Below are 18590 nucleotides of genomic sequence, written 5' to 3'. Positions count from 1 at the left end.
CACACACTTTAATATTAATCTAAAGTACAGTTTTGTAAATATACTTTTTATAAATAAAAGTTTAACATTTAAATTTTTATTCAGAAAAAAAAATTATAAATAAGTTTCGAAACTATAATTTATGAGAACATGAAATTGCATGTGTCGAGTAAGCAATAAAATTAAATGGGACGGAGAGATTAAATTTCAATGTATTTTAAAATAATTAAAAAGTATTATAAATTAAAAACGCTCATAAATGATCAAGTTATAATAATAAAAAATTTAACATGTTATTTATAACAATACAATATAGATAAATATTTAGATGTGGTCTATATTATGTACGAGTAGATATTCGAATATGCGACTCATTCTTTTTCAAATATTATTATTCTCACACACACGTTCTCACTTTTTCCACGCACCTTTTCTGTTTGACGCCGTATTATACACACGTCACCAGAGAGAAATGACAATGTCACGATTACGTTGTAAGCCCACCATAGATGCTCTTAATTTTACAAAAAGACAAATTTTGAGAGCATGATTAAATTTCATTAAAAAAACTAGGTGAATAATCGCGCTTCGCGCGATCTATTTAAAATCTATTTTTATCCATTTTAGTAATATATAATTAGATATAATAAATTTTTCTCTAGTGACAGTAATACAGTATCTTATAAGTCTTGTTTGACATAATTTTAATTAAAAATGAAGAAGAAGCTAATAAGCATACATAATTCGAATAATATATATTGAAGTTAAGTGAAAGCTTCTTAACATAATCACGTGGAGATATTAACCATCTTCAATTGTATAATTGTTTTGCTAAATGATAAACAGAACAACATCTTGCATGTCATTATAAATAAAAAAAACAACTCATATTCTAACTAATTAATAAAAAAATTATCGCAATTCATAAAATAATTTTAAAATTAAACACTCTAGATTAAGTTAAAATGATTTAAATGATAGAGCTATATTGAAATTCTCAAACTATATGGTTACTGTCATTTTCAGAGAAATATTTCTTCTTTAAAAGTATAATATTCGGAGTTATTCTTATCAACAAAATAATCTGGACTCATATTCTCAATCCTCGTGGATCAATAAATACAATATTTTCTCCGTATACAAATTTTCACTGCAATTTTGATAAAATATTATATACAGAGTCTTAAATAATAACTTAAATCAATTTTCTCTCGCAACATGTTCACACGTTTCTCCCTCACTTATGGCAATTCATAAATAATAAAATTTATTATTTAAAACTAAATTATGTGATTATGAGCCACTTGCTCAGAACCCATACGCATCGCTGGTTCTGTGTGCCTCGTTATGCATTAAGTTTCTTATTAACTTTCGATACCACTGCCTCCAACAAACAGTCGATCATCCTCTCCCTTACAAAATAATAAATATATTTAAGCAATGTTTATGCATACAGAAAAATTACAAACCACAACGACAAAATTTAAGAACCAAAGAAAGAGACATGTATTATAAATGTTCTGTTAGATTCTTCTGCTAAATTTACTTGCAAGATAAACGGTCCAATACCTCTTACAGGTTTAACCAACAATATAAAGTGGGTGTTATATAGTTCGCCAAAACAAATCTAAATGACCACATTAAAATGTAGCTCGAAATATCAACCATCTAAATTTACTGCTTCTCTTTGCACATTTACCTCAGCATTGTCTTTATCTCTAAGTATATAGAGATGAGAAGATGTAATCCATTTTATTTTACTTCACCCCAAAACACATTTTCTTTGCTTCACAACCCCTGAGCATAAAAAAGGAACTATCAACTCTGATTTAAACATGGATAAAATACCAGCTCTTTCTAACTTGAAAGAAAATATCTTAACTTCGAAATAATTTTGATGTCTTGATGATGACCAGTAAAATGGCTAGAAATTAGTTAGGGTAGAGGCCAAGATATATTATGCACCATCCACGGGATGATCTCAAATTTGATGCAGCAAGTTTAGTAAATAGCCACTTTCTTGTGAAATAAAAAAATTGATTACATTATATAATTCATGAGATAAAAATTAGGTTAAGGAATATATATAACAACACCTCATGATATACAGCTTGACGCAGAATCAATTGACCACCAAGCACCTCGACATATTCCTCTCTTTTTCGGGTGAGCCTGCAGAGTACAGTCACCACGAATATCCCTTGCTGAAATTGTCTTGTTTACATGGCCTATAGGTGATAATGACTTAAAGAGAAAACTCTCTGCGGAAGAATCAGATTGCCAACAACTGATATGCATCAATCTCACCGGAAACAAAAAAAATGTATAAATTTTTGCATGCATATGCTTCCATTTAAAGCTAAATATCTTAGTCACGGGCACTTTAAACAACAAAGCTTATTTATACATATGTAGGAGGTTGGCCCTTGCACTTCCTTGCATAGTAAACTCATTAAATTTGGAAGGGCTAAGGTTTCTAAAACGGTTGTAATTAAAAATAGAGAATATATAACTCCCAAGACACATGAAGTTTAAGAGTCTTTTTTATAGCTTTTGTAAAGAATAGAAGCGAAGCTCTGAGAAATTAGAAAAAATAGAAACATGATTTGAGAGGATGCCACGTAAGCCGTCCGAGATTTTGCTTTATATAGATATATAGATGTGTGGTTCACGCTGACACTTCTGCTGGTTGTTTAGTTCGAGGGATGGTTTCGGTTGTAATTAGGATTGGGTTAAAAAATATATATCCTGAGTACGTTTGAAATTGCATATTTGGTTGGATTATAAGAGTTGATTAAATTATGAAATGAAGAGTTTTTTTTAAAAGATTCTCTTAAATATTAATTTTGATTGATTAAGATATTTACATGTATTTAAATAAATGATGATGAAATCAATATATCAATATACTTATATAAAGGAGAAGCGAGGGGCGTGTAGGTGGCGCTTCTCACATCGCTCCGTTCTATTTTTTTAATTTTCTGGAATTTTTGAATGAAAAATATCAAAAATTAGAATTATCCTTTTTAGTTTCGGATATATTAGAAGCAAGTTTCAGAATCTGATTTTGTTTTAGTTATTTATGGAATATAGTAGCTTAAAAGTTTTAATCTAATTTTGTTTCTATATTTCAGAATCTGATTTTGTTTCAGTTATTTATGGAATATAGTAACTTGAAAGTTTTAATCTGATTTTGTTTCTATATAAAGGAGAAGCGAGGGGCATGTAGGAGGCGCCTCTCACATCGCTCCGTTCTATTTTTCTGATTTTCTGGAATTTTTGGATGAAAAATATCAAAAATTAGAACTACCTTTTTTAGTTTCGGATATATTATTAGAACTACCTTTTTTAGTTTCGGATATATTAGAAGCAAATTTCAGAATATGATTTTGTTTCAGATTATTTATGGAATATAGCAGCCTGAAAGTTTTAATCTGATTTTGTTTCAGATTATTTAATTATGAGAAAAAGTAGCACACAAGTCTCTCCGCAACTATAAATACCCCTGTAAGTTGTAGGGTTTTGGATCATCTAAACACAACCTCCTCTCTCTCAATACCACAACCCTACCTCTCTCTGGTGATAGTTCTCTTACTCGATTTCTAACTCGATGGTGTCGTTCTTTTGCAACGATAAGTGAAGGCTGTTTATATGGTATTAAAAAAATAAAGGTTGTTGCAAACAAAGTTAGTTATAGACCGCTACGTGGGAGTCGACAATCCAAACATGGGAGAAGAATATAGTCTTGACATGATATTGATGGATGATATCAATAAATTAACTATTAGTGATGTATGTTTGTTGGTTATTCTTTTATAATATTTGTTTTGTTCATCGGACATGTTTGTTGTTGTTAATTTTTATATGATTTTCTTTGTACACAAGGAAAAAATTATTCATGCATTATCTGTTTGCTCCGTTCAAGCAACTTCTAAGTGAAGACTATTCATACGGTATTAAAAAATAAAGGTTGTTACAAGTAAGAGTAGTTATAGACCACTATCTCACGGATTTAAGTTAGATGTTTCTGTACACAATCAATTCAAAAAACTGGAGGAAGGTGACAATGTAAGAATATGATTACTTTTCAAAAAAAAAAACAAAAAAAAATTAAGATTCGTCGTGCTTTAAATTTGTTAATTACGTGTAGAAATTTATTTTCATTTTTTCAGCATGAATTATCGTCCAATTTTGAAATAATATATATTAGTATTGGTATTACATCAAGATTTTATAAATAAAATTTATTTTACCTACAAATATTAATTTTTAATAATTAATATACTTTTTATAGACATCCAAAAAATTATTACATTCTACAAATATTAATAATGAATCATTAATATAATTTTTACATGCCGCCGCAACGCGCGGTTTCTCAACTAGTTATATAATTATGTTTAGAGCATCTACAATGGGTTTAGCTATAATCGTCGTCTAAATTAGACATGCAAAACATTAGGTAAGATCTGCTCAACCGGTAAAACATCGTGTCAGCGGTATTTGGTCATATTGGTTGACTATAATTTAAAAATAGTATGTTATCAATATTTAGATCGTTAAAATAGAACATATCAATTCAATATGATAACAAATGATGTACAATATTCTTATGTTTTTCCGAAATTTTCAGAAGTTGATTATATTCTTTATTTTTGACATGCCAACTCACATTTTAGCTAATAGTTTTTTCATGATCGGAGATACTCATAACTTTGTGAATTCTATGTTTCATATCAACATCTTTTTGTATATCACATGAATTTTTAGTTAAAAATTTGCAGGTGAATATGCTTTCAAAGTGATGCTGTGGAGCTGAATCAGTTAAACTAATGAGCACACCAGCACACCTTTTTGACAGTAGAGTGCATAGTTACATAGTACTTACATAGTCACATACTCACATGCATGAATCATTGTACAGTACATATGTCTGGCATGGCATTTACCGGGAAGTGATAAAAATTAATAATATCCCACTGAAGTGGACCCCTCTTCATCCCGCGTTTCCATTTCTTCCTCACCCCCTTCTTCTACCGTTTACCAAAAGTCTCCCCCATATCTCTCTCTCTCTCTGCGCTTGTTCTCTCTTATTCCTTCCTCTCTAAAACAAGACTCCCCCAATTGAAACCCTAATTTCCCAATAATAGCCCAACCTTTGATGGGTCAATTTCACCATGTATCACCTACCCAAATTCTTCAGTCATAGTAGCAGCAACACTCCTAAACACAAGCACAAACGCTCCTCCAAAGGAGGCCCCAGGCTCCAGCGTTTGAATGCTCAAAAGGGTATTGATTACACTCCAAGAGAAACTAAATCACTTGATATTGATATTACTAGCTTCAGAATTCAAGGTCTTGAAGGTGAACTTGACAGGGTCTATCAAGAATTGGGCCTTTCTGGTCCTGATGATCTGGGTATTTCTATTCATGATTGGAATGCTAGAAAGATGCAGCCTAAGTGCTTGTCGCCCGCTTCGGAGGTAAAAAGTTCTGATCTTGATTGTTGTGGCAGTAGGGTTAGTCCAATTGTTGATAGTTTTAGTCAAAATGTTAGAATTAGTAGTCATGTAGATGATGGTAATGATGAAAATGAGAATGAGAATGAAATTCAGCATGTTGATGTTGTTAAACGTAATGGTGGGAGAAATGGGATTAAGGGGGTTAGACCACCTGTTTTGATACCTCCAGCTGATGGGATGCCGTATAATATACCAATGTTTGATATGAATCTGTTTGTTCCACAAGTCGGGGAAGATGTTGATGATGATGGGGGTGGAGATCACGGGGTGACTGGTGGTGGGAGGGGGATTAGGGGTGTTAGACCACCTGTTCTGAAAACTCCACCTGATACGACGAGGTATAGTGTGCCAAGTTATGTTTTAAGTTCATATGGTTCCGGAGAGAGGGGAGGTGATGTTGGTGATGATGATGATGAGGGGGATCATGAGGATTTTGTTGAAAACGATTGTGTTGAAAATTCAGAGTCTTGTTCGTTTACTACTAATGATGATGATTCTTCGAGTACTACTACTGAGAATATATCTCCGACTGTGAGGACTAGGAGTATTGATGGTTCAAGTGTTAGGAATGAGCCTCCGTCATATATTTCTCCAAATGGGAGAGTTAGACGGATTGTTAACAATTGGACAAAGGGAAAGCTACTAGGGCGTGGATCATTTGGATCCGTTTATGAAGGAATTGCTGAGTAAGTGATGGCTTTTACTTCGTTGTCAATTTACAAGTGATGAGTCATTTTTTCACTTTATTACATGTTTTTATGCAAAATATCAAGTTTACAGGCGCAGACTCTAGGCCTCACTTTTCTTTCTTATAGTAATATTTGTTTGTACATGCTGGGTTCTGTTATGTGTGCTTTAAATTAAAACGGCCAGTAGGTGTAAACTAGGAGATTCAAATTCCCTTTTAACAATATATATCTGGCAAAATTAACTGAAGCACTCAACTATAGGACAACTGGTAATTTAAAACTCAGATTGCCTGAAGAGTTGAGAGTTAAGATATTAGTAACAGATTGCCATAGTAAATCTGTTGCAGGATAATCTTTTGAACATATGTTGTAAGGCAGCTTCTGTGCCTTCTAAATTATCTCTCCATCCTTGAACAGGGAAAAAAAAGGGGTTTATATAAACAATTAATAAGTGAAGGGTTCCAAACTATTTATTGTTCTAGTATCAGTTGATATCAAATTATTTAAGTAATTTTTTCATGACCGAAGTTGGTAACCCCATTTCTAACTGAGTTGCCTTGATTTTGGGGGGGTTATTAATGGGTAAGTACATAACTTATTGTTCTAGGATAAATTGGCAGCACTAATTTTTACTGCCAGGTTGTTCGGTGTATTGCAGCTGGGAGGTGTCAAGATATCTTTGAAACTGCTGCATTATGGTCTGGCTAGGTCAACACATTATAGTGGTTTTTAAAAGTGCATAGCTGCCTTCTTTACATAGTCTCTACATGTTAAATATAGAATATATTTTGTAAATAATTAGTTGTTGATTAGCGTACTAATTATTTACAAAATATATTCTATATTTAACACTACAGATTCTGTCTTGATATCTTGGCATGGCAGGAGTTATGAAAGTATTGTTGATATTTGGAGGCAAAGCAACCATTAGGATACAAATGTAACTGGTAGCATGATTAAAACTTAGATTGTTGTTTCTTCTGTTTCTGCACCTGGATTTTAGGAATATGAAATGCTGAATAAAGGTGCGATTAGCCGATTACCTTGTGAAGAATGTTGACTTTCAACTTAAAACTAGTACTTTACTGGTTTCTTTGCCCAATATATGTGTTTCCTATCTATTAATCTTCCTGGTAGTTTCATTTTTCCTTGCAGTGCATCTTTCTTCTTCTGGATGGTTTCTTTTCTTTTTCTTTTTTTCAAAAATCGAATTTCGGTGTAACTGTTGTGTTACAGTATTGCTATTTTTGTTGCACATTCTCCTTTTTATCTATCTTAGTTTTATCAGAGGAGATTCATTATAACATTTTTGTGAAATATTTCTCGTCTTTTGTAGTGGTGGCTTCTTTTTGGCAGTGAAAGAAGTTTCTTTGCTTGATCAAGGTGTCCAGGGAAGGCAGAGTATCTATCAACTGGAACAGGTGAGTGGCTAAATTTTTTACCGAATCGAATTTTGAATTTTTCCTTTATATCTATTATCAAGGAAAAAATTATCATGTATTCTGCCGAGAACCTTTTTTCACATCAGCTGTGTATCTTTGCAGGAAATTTCTCTTCTCAGTAAGTTTGAGCATGAGAACATAGTCCAATATTATGGCACGTATAAGGTAAGTTTCTTGCTTTCGTCTTGATGTACTTTTTATTATTGTTAGTTTTTAGAGTGAAAATGCATATATAAAGGAACCTTATCCTTGACGAGACAAATGGGAAAAGATGTGAATGTGTAGGACGAATTTAGGAACTTCATTACTTATAGTGGCATACTGACATCTATACTTTCTAGGTGCTGCATTATTGTCACTGTTGTTTCTTTTTGTCCTATTGTACTCAATTTTTTCTTAACGATTGTATTAGTTATTTACTAAGTTACACATGCATTTCTATATTGTTTGCAGGATGAATCAACTCTTTATATCTTTCTTGAACTAGCAAGCAAAGGTTCACTTTTGAACCTTTATCAACAGTACCATCTTAGAGATGCCATAGCCTCAGCATACACAAGGCAGATTTTGCTTGGTTTGAAGTATCTTCATGACCAAAATGTTGTTCACAGGTGGGTCATTAGCAAACCAACAAGTTACTTCATGTTAACATTTGTAGAAATCAGGAATCTTCCTTCTTTTCTGACTATATATTCTGAATTTTACATAATATTAACGTGTCTGATCATTCTTGTTAGTACAACAATTATGATTTCTAAGTATTTGGGAAATTTTCACAGCAGAAACTATCTATACATGGATTTAGTATCTGCCTCTATATCTTTATTTCGTTGAGGACCTCTCTTGTAGTCATTGAGAGGCATTAATTGAAATAGAAGTTGATAGTGCAATTATTATGTGAACAGCTACCCTGCATTATCACAGAATCTCTCCCAAAAAAATTCACTGTGAGTCCAGCATATAATGATAGAGTTTATTTTGGATCTTAGAGCTGTGGCTTTATTTTTTTGCATGTGGTTCATAATACTCCTCGGTTCATAAATAGTTTCAACTTCAGAAACAAGGTTTTCCAGCTTAATATACTGAGGTTATCAACTATCAGTATACATGGATGTAACTAGTTAGTTTTGTTAGTCATGAATATTATTTGGCTTTGAAATATGGTTCAAGTTATCTGCTTCCAGTCTTCCACTATATATATAGAGTAGTATTTATTGTTATTTTCGGGAAAAGGGATAACTGAAGTCGTAGCCAATGCTGGCTACAGATCATCTTAGTAAGTACATTATCTGTTATTATTGTGAGATCTTACTGTATTTGTGCGATTTCCATACATGAAAGGTTTATATCAAATCTTAAATGAGTATTTCTCATAATTATAGTGAAGAACGCTAATGTATTTTTACCTTGAAATGTTGAACTGATAATTTAAATTCAAAAATAATTTAACTTCATCAAATTACATGAAAATTGATGTACACTTCAGTTATGTATGTAATTATCAGCAATACCTTACAAAATTAAAAAAATGAAGTAGTTAAGATGCTGTATAGCCTAGTTTTGCCATGGGTTACCACTTACCACAAACCCCTTTTTGCTATTATTAATATGTATTAAATATAATTTATTCTCCAGCTCTTGAACCTAGTTATGCCTCTTTCTTAATAAAATATATACTGCAACACTGAACTTTCCTTGCTCTATTTCCAGAGATATTAAATGTGCAAATATCTTGGTCGATACCAATGGAATTGTCAAACTTGCAGATTTTGGATTGGCAAAGGTTTTGATTTGCTCTTCGTATATTTTTCAGATGTTTTATATTATTTCACTTCTGTTATGTTTATGGATTTATTGTATCTATTGCCATAAATAATTATCTCGGAAACTTACATTTCTCTGCAGTCAACCAAGTTGAATGATGTGCAATCTTGCAAGGGGACTGCTTTCTGGATGGCTCCTGAGGTTTTGCTTTACCCTTGTTTTTGTGTTTTGAGATCAAATATGATTTGTGTGTGTATTTAGTAATTATTGTTTATTAAGATCTATTGCTATCTAATATGAGGTATTAAGTTATGTTAGTGCGTATATAGCATATTTTTATTGACTTGGAACAATTAGAATCGCATAGCTCATGTTTTATTGCTGACCGATCTATGACAGGTTCTCATTATCTGATTTTTAAACCTGTCGTGAAAGAGCAGCTAAGGCTATGTGTGTGCGTAGATTAAACCAAACTTACCTAGTATGTTACAGATGTACAAAGACCTTACACTACTTTTAGGGAGTCATGAAAATATTTTGAATATTCTTTTGAGAAACGTGCGCCCGTGTGTGATTATAATAGTCTAGTAATATCTCTATAGTTTCTTAAGCCTCCGACGAGTGTTGTTGCATGTATGTGTTCAGTGACCAAGAATAATTATAATAACATAGGTTATGTTATATTATAATAGACTGATCTGATGATAGCTTGGCATAGTCTGATGTGGTCTTGACTTTTCAGCTCTGATTACTTGTCAAATAAAATACTTATAAAGGATTGCAATATTTAGCTTTAATCATGAAATGCAGTTCTTCATTTTCTCAATATGTTTTGTGTTGCAAACCTCTAATTCAGGTTGTCAACATAGCATGTCTTAGTTCTGAATGATGGGCTGGTATTTATACAAGTCAAAATTCTTTATATAAATGGCAATATGTTGACTTAAACTATTGAATTGGGTTTCTGGGTTTTCCATCTTTCTCTGTTAGGGGTGGGTAAGCCAGACGGTTTTGAAAGTGATATTTCATGTAAAAATTGTTGTGCCATGAGCAAATAAGTTTTAGTTTTACATATGGAGATTCTTAATGCAGGTTATCAGAGGAAGTGGTTATGGGCTTGCAGCAGATATATGGAGCCTTGGGTGTACAGTTCTGGAGATGTTGACAAGCCAACTTCCATACTGTCCTTTGGATTGTGTATGTTGAAACTTTTCTCTGTTTGTTCTTTTTTTTTTCCTGCCTTCCAGCTCATTGATGGATATAGTTCTTTGATGAATAAGAACAATGCAAATGTCGATTGTCTACGAGAAATTTACATAGCAAGCAAATGAATCTGTTTCACCATGTAAATGAAATTTTGAAGATATTAAATTATGGGGGAGTACGGGTCATGAGTGGGAATGACAATTGGGAATGGGAATGGGTATCCCAAGGGGAGTGTAAGGAATGATATACCCTCCAACTGGGATTGGGGTTCCCATTCCATGTCACAAAATTGCTAATCCAAACACCAACACATGGGTTTGAGGTTCTGATTCCCGTTAACCGGACTCATGGTACCAAACGCCTCCTATAGCAATTAATCTTAAAAGAAAGGTTTAGGAAGGCTGGAAATCATGATGTGGGGAGATACCTTGATTGTTAGGAACTAACATAGTAACTTGGTCACAAACCACATTTGCGAAATTTACATGTCATGCACTCATGCTCATATTGCTCAGTGTTTCATTCCTGATTAGATAATTGTATTGTACGAATTCTGAATATTTTACTCTAGTTGTGGTGGAAGGTTAATGAGTATGCCAATAACTAGGAGTTTGACCATATTTCTCCTCAATGGAATAACAGATGCAGGCAGTATATAGGATTGGGAACTCTATTCTGCCAGATGTTCCTGATTCTCTCTCCAAGGATGCACGAGATTTCATATTCCAGTGCCTACAGGTTGACCCAAGTTCTCGTCCAATGGCCTCTCAGCTGTTGGACCATTCCTTTGTCAAGGGGCGACTTCTTTCATCATCAGAACTAGAATCTCCTCACAATCCTCGCAGACAGGCTTGATGATTAGAGCGACATTGCTATTTGAGAAAGAAGGTAGTCTCTTCTAAAATTGTAAATTAGCATTTGTGAAACCTAAAGATGTTTTACACGATTCAACACATAGATCTGAAGTCACTAATCTCTCTGGTCATGTTTTGTGTCCAATGCCGGGAGCCAGTCCGCAGTGATCATTCTTTAAAATACCTTTTCAACATGTGTTCACAAGTCTTTATATTGCAAAGTACCATTTTTTTAATGGGAGAATTTCATGTTATCATTCAATTTCAACATGGCATGGTTTATATTAGTAAGCATGGGAGATTTTCATGTTATCATTCTATATCGACCTGGCAAGGTTTTAATTTAGTTGATACAAATTCTTCTCTATCTCTGCATGTATGCATTTCTTTTAAGTGGACATGTGTATATATCCATTAACCCAATTTAACAAGAAATTTTTGTGTTTCGGAAAATGTCGTCAGGTATCAATTTTTGGTGGATACCTAGCTAGGTTGGGTACTAACAGGAAGTTTAGTTCCAGCCACTGCTGTGGGAATGGCTGAGCATGTTTTATGTATCGACATGAGTAATCAGCGTATCCGACTTTGATGCATACTCATATATGGATGCAGAAGCCTGTTCGCCGTTAGAAGTTAAATTAGGAATATCAAGCCTTTCTTGAAGTCCTTGTTTGCAGTAGTCTCTCCGGTAAATCTGTTGTATAATTCAGTGTTGCCAATTTTAGTATTTAACTTCATTCTTTTTGCAAGTTGAGTTTATGTTCCATTATGATTGAGAAATAGGTTCAATGCTTGGTCAACTGATCACTGTAAATATCATGCATCAGTGAAAGTATGCAAGTTTCTGTATAATCTGAACTTGTTTGTTTGCTTGCATGTTGGCATATATATTTAAAAAATAAACTTCGTTTGTAGTCCATGTTTTTAAATTGTCTTTGAAGATGACACAGGCGAGGGCATATTTTAATGTTGTTTAACATTTTCAAAATCGGCAGCTAAAATCAATCTGCTAATATAGGTTATATAGTGTTCTAGTTGAACTTGTAGACCTCTAATATAGTACGTAATTTATATTAAATTTTAAAAACATTTAGTGCTCATAAAAAGTTAATTTTATAATTAAAAGATTTAGCCAAACTAAGTACGAATCTGATAAAAAAATACACAATTTTAAATTGTCTTTATTTTTGTAAGATTTATTTTAGTGTCAAGTTGAAATCTATTTTATTAACATGTGATATCATCAAAGCTACTTCAAATGACAATATCAAAGCTTGTACTGTTTTTAATTTTAAATTTAATGATATTTATTTATAAATCAAAATTAGTTAATGAAACACACACAGACATGGTCTTCATAAATGTGTAAGATCTTTTCCAAAATAAAAATATGTCAACATGATGTCGTCGAAATGAAAAATAAGAAATTAAACTTTATATCGCATCAAACTCATCAAACTGATCTTCTCAAAAATCAAAAGATGTCAACATGATGTTGTCGAAATGAAAAATAATAAGTTAAAGTCTATGCCGCATCAAATTATGATATTACTACTCACTCCGTCCCAGAGAATCCTATAAAATATAATTTCATAATACCTTTTTTAATAAAAATTTAAATCTCAAATTTTTATGTAGAAAAAATATAAGAAAAATATTATGAAATTGTATTTTATATTATTTTTAGAATACATATTACATATTTTTAGAATACATTTAAAAAATACATCTATGTGACGGACAAAGTACAATACCCTATATATGCAGATATAGATACAAGTTCCAAAGGCTTACGGAACATCGATACATCCAATAACGTGGAGCACCAAGAAGACGCAAACTACCCCTTTCTTCTCGGAACACCCTTTTTCTTGAATCCTCTCTCTATTTTCGTACCAATTCATCTAATTCATCTTCCATTGTTCAGGTAATTTGAATCCGATCTGACTTTTTGTATTGTGGGTTCTTGGTTAATCGTGTTGCTTATGAATTTTGATCTAGAATTGTTTGTTTTGAATGATCTGTGACATGGGTTTTGGTGATTGTTGATTAAAGATTGAATCTTCACCCATTTTGATCTGCTTTTGTATTCGTTGTGTTTGTGTTTGTATCTTAAGGTTCCAATTTGAAAGGGGTTCTTTTTAAATCTGTTAAAATTAAGGTCAAGATTTGTAAAAATTAATCATGTATGTGAAAAGAATTGAAAGATTGGTGGTTATTGGAGGACAATGTTGACCAATTTTATTGGGCCGGATTTTTATTTTTTATCTTTAAATTTGTGGTTGATCAGTGAATTTAGTCTGAATCATGTTCATTACTAGATGAGGTATTGTATTTGGAATTTCTGTAATTTTGTTTATCCTATGATTTACCGGTTGTTGATTAAAAGTTTGACCTAATTTAATGTAGTAGCAAGCACTGCTCTGTCGAACCATATTATTAGTGTGGCCAACAAGGGTTAGGTTTGCGCAAGTACAGTAAGAGCTGAGGTTATGTTTTGTTTTTGTTAGGACAATGAACTCATGTTGTTAAATTTAAGCCAACCTTAATGTTTAAGATGGAGTGGAACTTTGCTTATGTGTAGACTTAAGCGTAAAGACGGATTGATTTATATTTGATAATTGGAGCAAGAAGGGCAATAGTATGTGGACAATTATGACCCAAGGTTTGAAGCTCAGGTATTCTAGGTGCATCTGAAAGACTGCCAATGTGGCTTCTTCGAGAAGAAATTCTTACTGTGTCTATGCTTTTTACTTTGTAGTCACTTGATTGCACTTACCATACATGTTCGGCTGAACTAGTTCAGGTTTTTTAATTTTACAAGTACCAAAATTATTGATAGTGCCTTTTGATTCATAGTGCCTAGTGTTTCTACTATAAATTGAATCTGTTATATAATTTTTTGAGAAGTTCATTCTGTAACTTTTGTCATTTATCTATTTGTCATTTTTATTTATTCGTGCTGCAATGTCAGATGGGATTTGGCTTCTAAATTCCACAGTTTTCTTTTGAACTTTTTGTTTAGGTAGGTAGTGTGATATCTTGTAATATATTTTTGCAGAAACTATGTCAGTTTCAGAATACAATGCTGAATGTCACTACTGGAAACAATGTTGAATCCCATTTGAATCCATCTAATATTGCTTTATTGCGACTATTCAGTTTCATTTGTGACGTATTATGTTTGAATGACTGATCTTTGTATACTCTATATATTATCTCTCCCTTTACTGTCCTTACTATATTGTTTCATGTGTTTAGGTGCTATTATAATGGCAAAAGTTAACAATGCTGCTGGAAATTCTGACTCCCGACGTACTAGAAGCAGTTCATGTCCATTGAGGTCATGCTGTTCGAAGGGTATTAAAGATGTTCACAAGAAGAAGAAGCAGGTTACCTTGTCCGAGAAGAAAGAATGGGGTGATGCGGTTTGTTCCGTTTGTCTTGAGTACCCTCACAATGCGGTTCTTCTCCTTTGCTCCTCCTACCACAAAGGCTGTCGCCCTTATATGTGCGCAACTAGCTATCGCTATTCCAATTGTCTTGACCAATACAAGAAGGCCTATACTAAAGTGAACCTCACAGAGAGTTCGTTTCCAATGCATACGTCAATAGATGAATCAAACTTAAGCTTAGGGTTAGATTGGTCTGAAGAGAAGAAGGAAATATCTGAGCTTCTGTGCCCTCTATGTCGGGGACAGGTGAAAGGCTGGACTGTTGTTGAACCAGCTCGCAAATATCTTGACAAGAAGAAAAGGGCCTGTATGCAAGATAAGTGCTCATTTGTTGGAAGTTACAAAGAACTGAGGAAGCACGTAAGGGCAGCACATCCATGGTCACGACCCCGAGAGGTAGACCCTTCACTTGCAGAAAAATGGAAAAAGCTGGAGAACGAGAGAGACCAAAATGATGTGATGAGCACAATCAGGTCATCTATGCCAGGTGCAGTTATCATGGGAGATTATGTGATTGAGGGTAACTATCGTGGCTTTTCTAGAAACTATGATGTTGGTGACTATCTTGGTCTAGGTGATGTCCTCCTTAGGTTAGAATCATATCGTGGAGATGAGGATGATGATTCTTATCCTGATGAAATTCTCGAGGGGGGTTTTAATTCTTGGGATGAGGAAGACGATGTTGGGATCCATCCTTCTCGTTCTTCATCTGGACGCCTTAATAATTATATTACTCGTGTTGGTCGCCGTCACAACAGAATGTTGATGGGGGTCTCGAGGAGACAGCGTAGGCGTAGAGCTAGCAATGAAAATCAGTAATCTATACTGAAATACTGCAAGGGGGGACTTGATTAGTTCTATTTCGTAATCAGCAAATCCGTGGCTTAAACACTGGTTACAACCCCCCCCCCCCCCCCCCCCCCCCCCCGATGATTATCTGAATGCAATGTGACATCTGTTTTCTTTGATGTAGTCTAGCTATAGCTTTGTTTGATGTAGTCTCTCCTTGTGCTTTCAGCATTAGGTTGATTGAAGGTAGATTAGTCATTAGTGGCAACTACACTCATTGGTCAAAGTTTAATTTTTCATTGTTTCTTCTCTGGGAACTGTTGTTTTCTATGCTGTATTGGTTTCTCTAAAGATTTTACTTCTTACTGTAATTCCTTTTTTATGCTATTGATTTCTTCATGTACAGATTGAACAAGATTGTAAATATACTTTTTCAAGCACTTTTATAATATAATGCTTTTATAATTCCTTGGTGGTTGCCAGTGTGTATTTCGTGATGTTTTAATGTGTTAAAATTTACTTTTCAATTCAAATTGACAAGTCTAGTTTGAATCACACAAATGGTACTCCAAAATATACGGTGTTGTTCCGGCACATCCGGCGATAGTGAATGTTCGGTTTGATTTATGTTATTTTTCAGAATAAGTCATATTTTTAGAAAAATACTTGTGAATGTGTATTTTTCTATCTTTCACTTTGAGAAGGCACACCGTACACCTACCTATCACCGTACATATTAAAGAGAAAATAATAAAAGCCTACATCATGATGTTAGAATAGGACTCCCTCCGTCTCAATTTATAGGTCCATTTTGTAATAAACACGCATATTAAGAAAAAAGTTGGTTAGATAGAATCTTATCTCATGTATTATTAATTAGTGCATTGATAAGTGAGAATATAGTTGAGTTTTAAAAAAATCACCATAAATATAGGGTTTTAGTGCATTGAGAAATGAGAATAATGTTGAGTTTCAAAAAAGTAACAATTAATATGTAGATAAATTTGTATGGAAAGAAGAGAGAGATAAATATTTTGGGACAAATTTTTTTTTCCAAAAAGGACCTATAAATTGAGACGGAGGGAGTACACTGTTTGCGAATCATTTGTTTAAATGTCTGAATAACTACTACTCTGTTATGCAGTCCCTCCGTACCCCGAATTATATATGGGTGTGGACTGTAAAACCAAGAAATAAATGTAAAAAAAAAGAGTAAAATTAGATGAAAAATGGGTAACATGATGCGACTAATTTATATTTAATATTAATAAACTTGATATAGTGAGGTAATAATGTTTATATTATTTAAATGGAGATAGTGAAAGAAGGTAGTAGGTGTTATAGTATTTTATATTATGTATATGAATGAATGGAACAAAGGGAGTACTAATTATTTCCTCTGCTTTTTATATGTATTCTGAGATTCCTATAAATAATACTTTCATAATTTTATTTTAAATATATTTTTTCTCTAAATAAAAGTTTGACGCAGCAGCAAGGACCATGCTTATGCTGAGCCCTCGAGTGAAGGTGGTGGGATTGAAGGTCAGTAGGGATGGCAACGGGTCGGATTGAGTTTCTTAAGATCCAGACCCGATCCATTATATTTCGGTTCGGATCGGGTTCGAGTCCGGATCCGAAAAATGAAGATCCAGATCCGATCCGTCAGGTTTTTTCGGGTTTCGATTCGGGTTCGGGTCTAATTTGAGTATAATAAAATTAAAAATTATATGTCTATAAAAAATGTGATTATGGATTTTTTTTTTTAAACTTTAGAATTATAAAAAAGGGAATTGCAGGCTTCATTTATTACAATAAACACGTGAAACATGTTAACTCAATTGTATACAATCATTCAACTTATCATTTATATTTTTTTATTGTATTTAGATTTTTTAATGCACAATAATTGAGAAAAATAAAATATTGATGAAACGAATATAAATTTTGTATTGCAAATATAAAATTAAGTAGTAAAATGTTAATATTTATACCTAATAATTCATATTATTTCAATATATATACTTACATTTAACATATATGTATCTATGTGTGTGTGTGTATAATATTTTGTATCAGGTTTTTATCGGGTTTCGGGTTCGGATCGGGTTTAAATCGGGTTTCGGGTCGGGTCGGGTCTCAGTTCGGAATACCTGAGATCCAAATCCATATCCAAATTTTTTCGGGTCCAAAAATAAGATCCGGATCCGGATCCAAATCCAAAAAAATCGGGCTCGGATAAATCCAATTGGATCGGAACGAGTCGGGTATCCATCGAGTCGGGTAAAACTGTCATCCTAAAAGTCAGCCTGTCAAGTCTCAACTTCAGGGTAAAAACATCGCTTCTATTCTGACTTCTGAGGATGCATTGATCTCGATTTTTAATTTTTTCTAAGGTTTATTATCTAATTGAACACTCACTTCACACCAATATATCATCCGAGACACTTTTAAATTTTCGGCCTCACTTGAAACACCGTTTTTAGTAGTTGTATCAGTCTTAAAAATAAAATATTAAATTTGAAAAAAAATCGATAATTTGAAAAGTGTTACTCACAAGGTTTTAACAGAATAAGCTATAGAGATTATGTAGGCACAATTAATCGAATTTCCACGTCCAAAAAATGGCTCTACATGGATTATTAAGAATCTTCATAACCCATCTCTTCCGCCATTAATTTTAAATGGACGCAGAAATTCAATTAATTGTACCTACATGATCTTTATAACCTACTATGTTAAAGCCCCAGAGTAACAATTCTCAAATTGTCGATTTATTTTTGAATTTATCGTTTTATTTTTAAGACTGAAACAATTTCTGAAACGGTATTTTAAATGAGATCGAAAATTTGAAAGTGTTCCAGATGATATATTGGTATGAAGTGTGTGC

General features: G+C 33.1%; 2 protein-coding genes across 2 annotated transcripts; both read left to right on the top strand.

Annotated features, from left to right (window-relative positions):
• The first annotated feature begins 4898 nt into the window (after positions 1 to 4898).
• LOC108218972 (mitogen-activated protein kinase kinase kinase 1) lies at positions 4899 to 12370 on the top strand. The gene is made up of 9 exons (XM_017392172.2): positions 4899 to 6187; positions 7527 to 7611; positions 7735 to 7797; positions 8086 to 8243; positions 9343 to 9415; positions 9538 to 9597; positions 10489 to 10593; positions 11245 to 11490; positions 11919 to 12370. Exons 1-8 carry the CDS (start codon positions 5157 to 5159, stop codon positions 11455 to 11457), a joined length of 1788 nt encoding a protein of 595 aa, XP_017247661.1. The 5' UTR covers positions 4899 to 5156; the 3' UTR covers positions 11458 to 11490; positions 11919 to 12370.
• An 854-nt stretch (positions 12371 to 13224) lies between these two features.
• Positions 13225 to 16168, top strand: LOC108215903 (uncharacterized). Its single transcript, XM_017388517.2, has 2 exons — positions 13225 to 13383; positions 14718 to 16168. The coding sequence occupies exon 2, from the start codon at positions 14729 to 14731 to the stop codon at positions 15728 to 15730; it is 1002 nt and encodes a 333-aa protein (XP_017244006.1). The 5' UTR covers positions 13225 to 13383; positions 14718 to 14728; the 3' UTR covers positions 15731 to 16168.
• The last annotated feature ends 2422 nt before the right edge of the window (positions 16169 to 18590 follow it).

The sequence above is a fragment of the Daucus carota genome, chromosome 4 (genome assembly GCF_001625215.2).
Source record: "Daucus carota subsp. sativus chromosome 4, DH1 v3.0, whole genome shotgun sequence".
In the NCBI taxonomy this organism is placed as follows: Eukaryota; Viridiplantae; Streptophyta; class Magnoliopsida; order Apiales; family Apiaceae; genus Daucus; species Daucus carota.
Note: the sequence above shows the minus strand (reverse complement) of the source record. Positions and strands in the feature narration are given on the sequence as shown.

Excerpts from the sequence above, each read along its gene's own strand:
- LOC108218972 (XM_017392172.2), top strand. The coding sequence starts at position 5,157 with ATGTATCACCTACCCAAATTCTTCAGTCATAGTAGCAGCAACACTCCT. Across the intron at positions 8,244-9,342 it reads GACCAAAATGTTGTTCACAG|AGATATTAAATGTGCAAATA; the intron begins GTGGGTCATTAG and ends CTCTATTTCCAG. Across the intron at positions 10,594-11,244 it reads CATACTGTCCTTTGGATTGT|ATGCAGGCAGTATATAGGAT; the intron begins GTATGTTGAAAC and ends ATGGAATAACAG.
- LOC108215903 (XM_017388517.2), top strand. The coding sequence starts at position 14,729 with ATGGCAAAAGTTAACAATGCTGCTGGAAATTCTGACTCCCGACGTACT.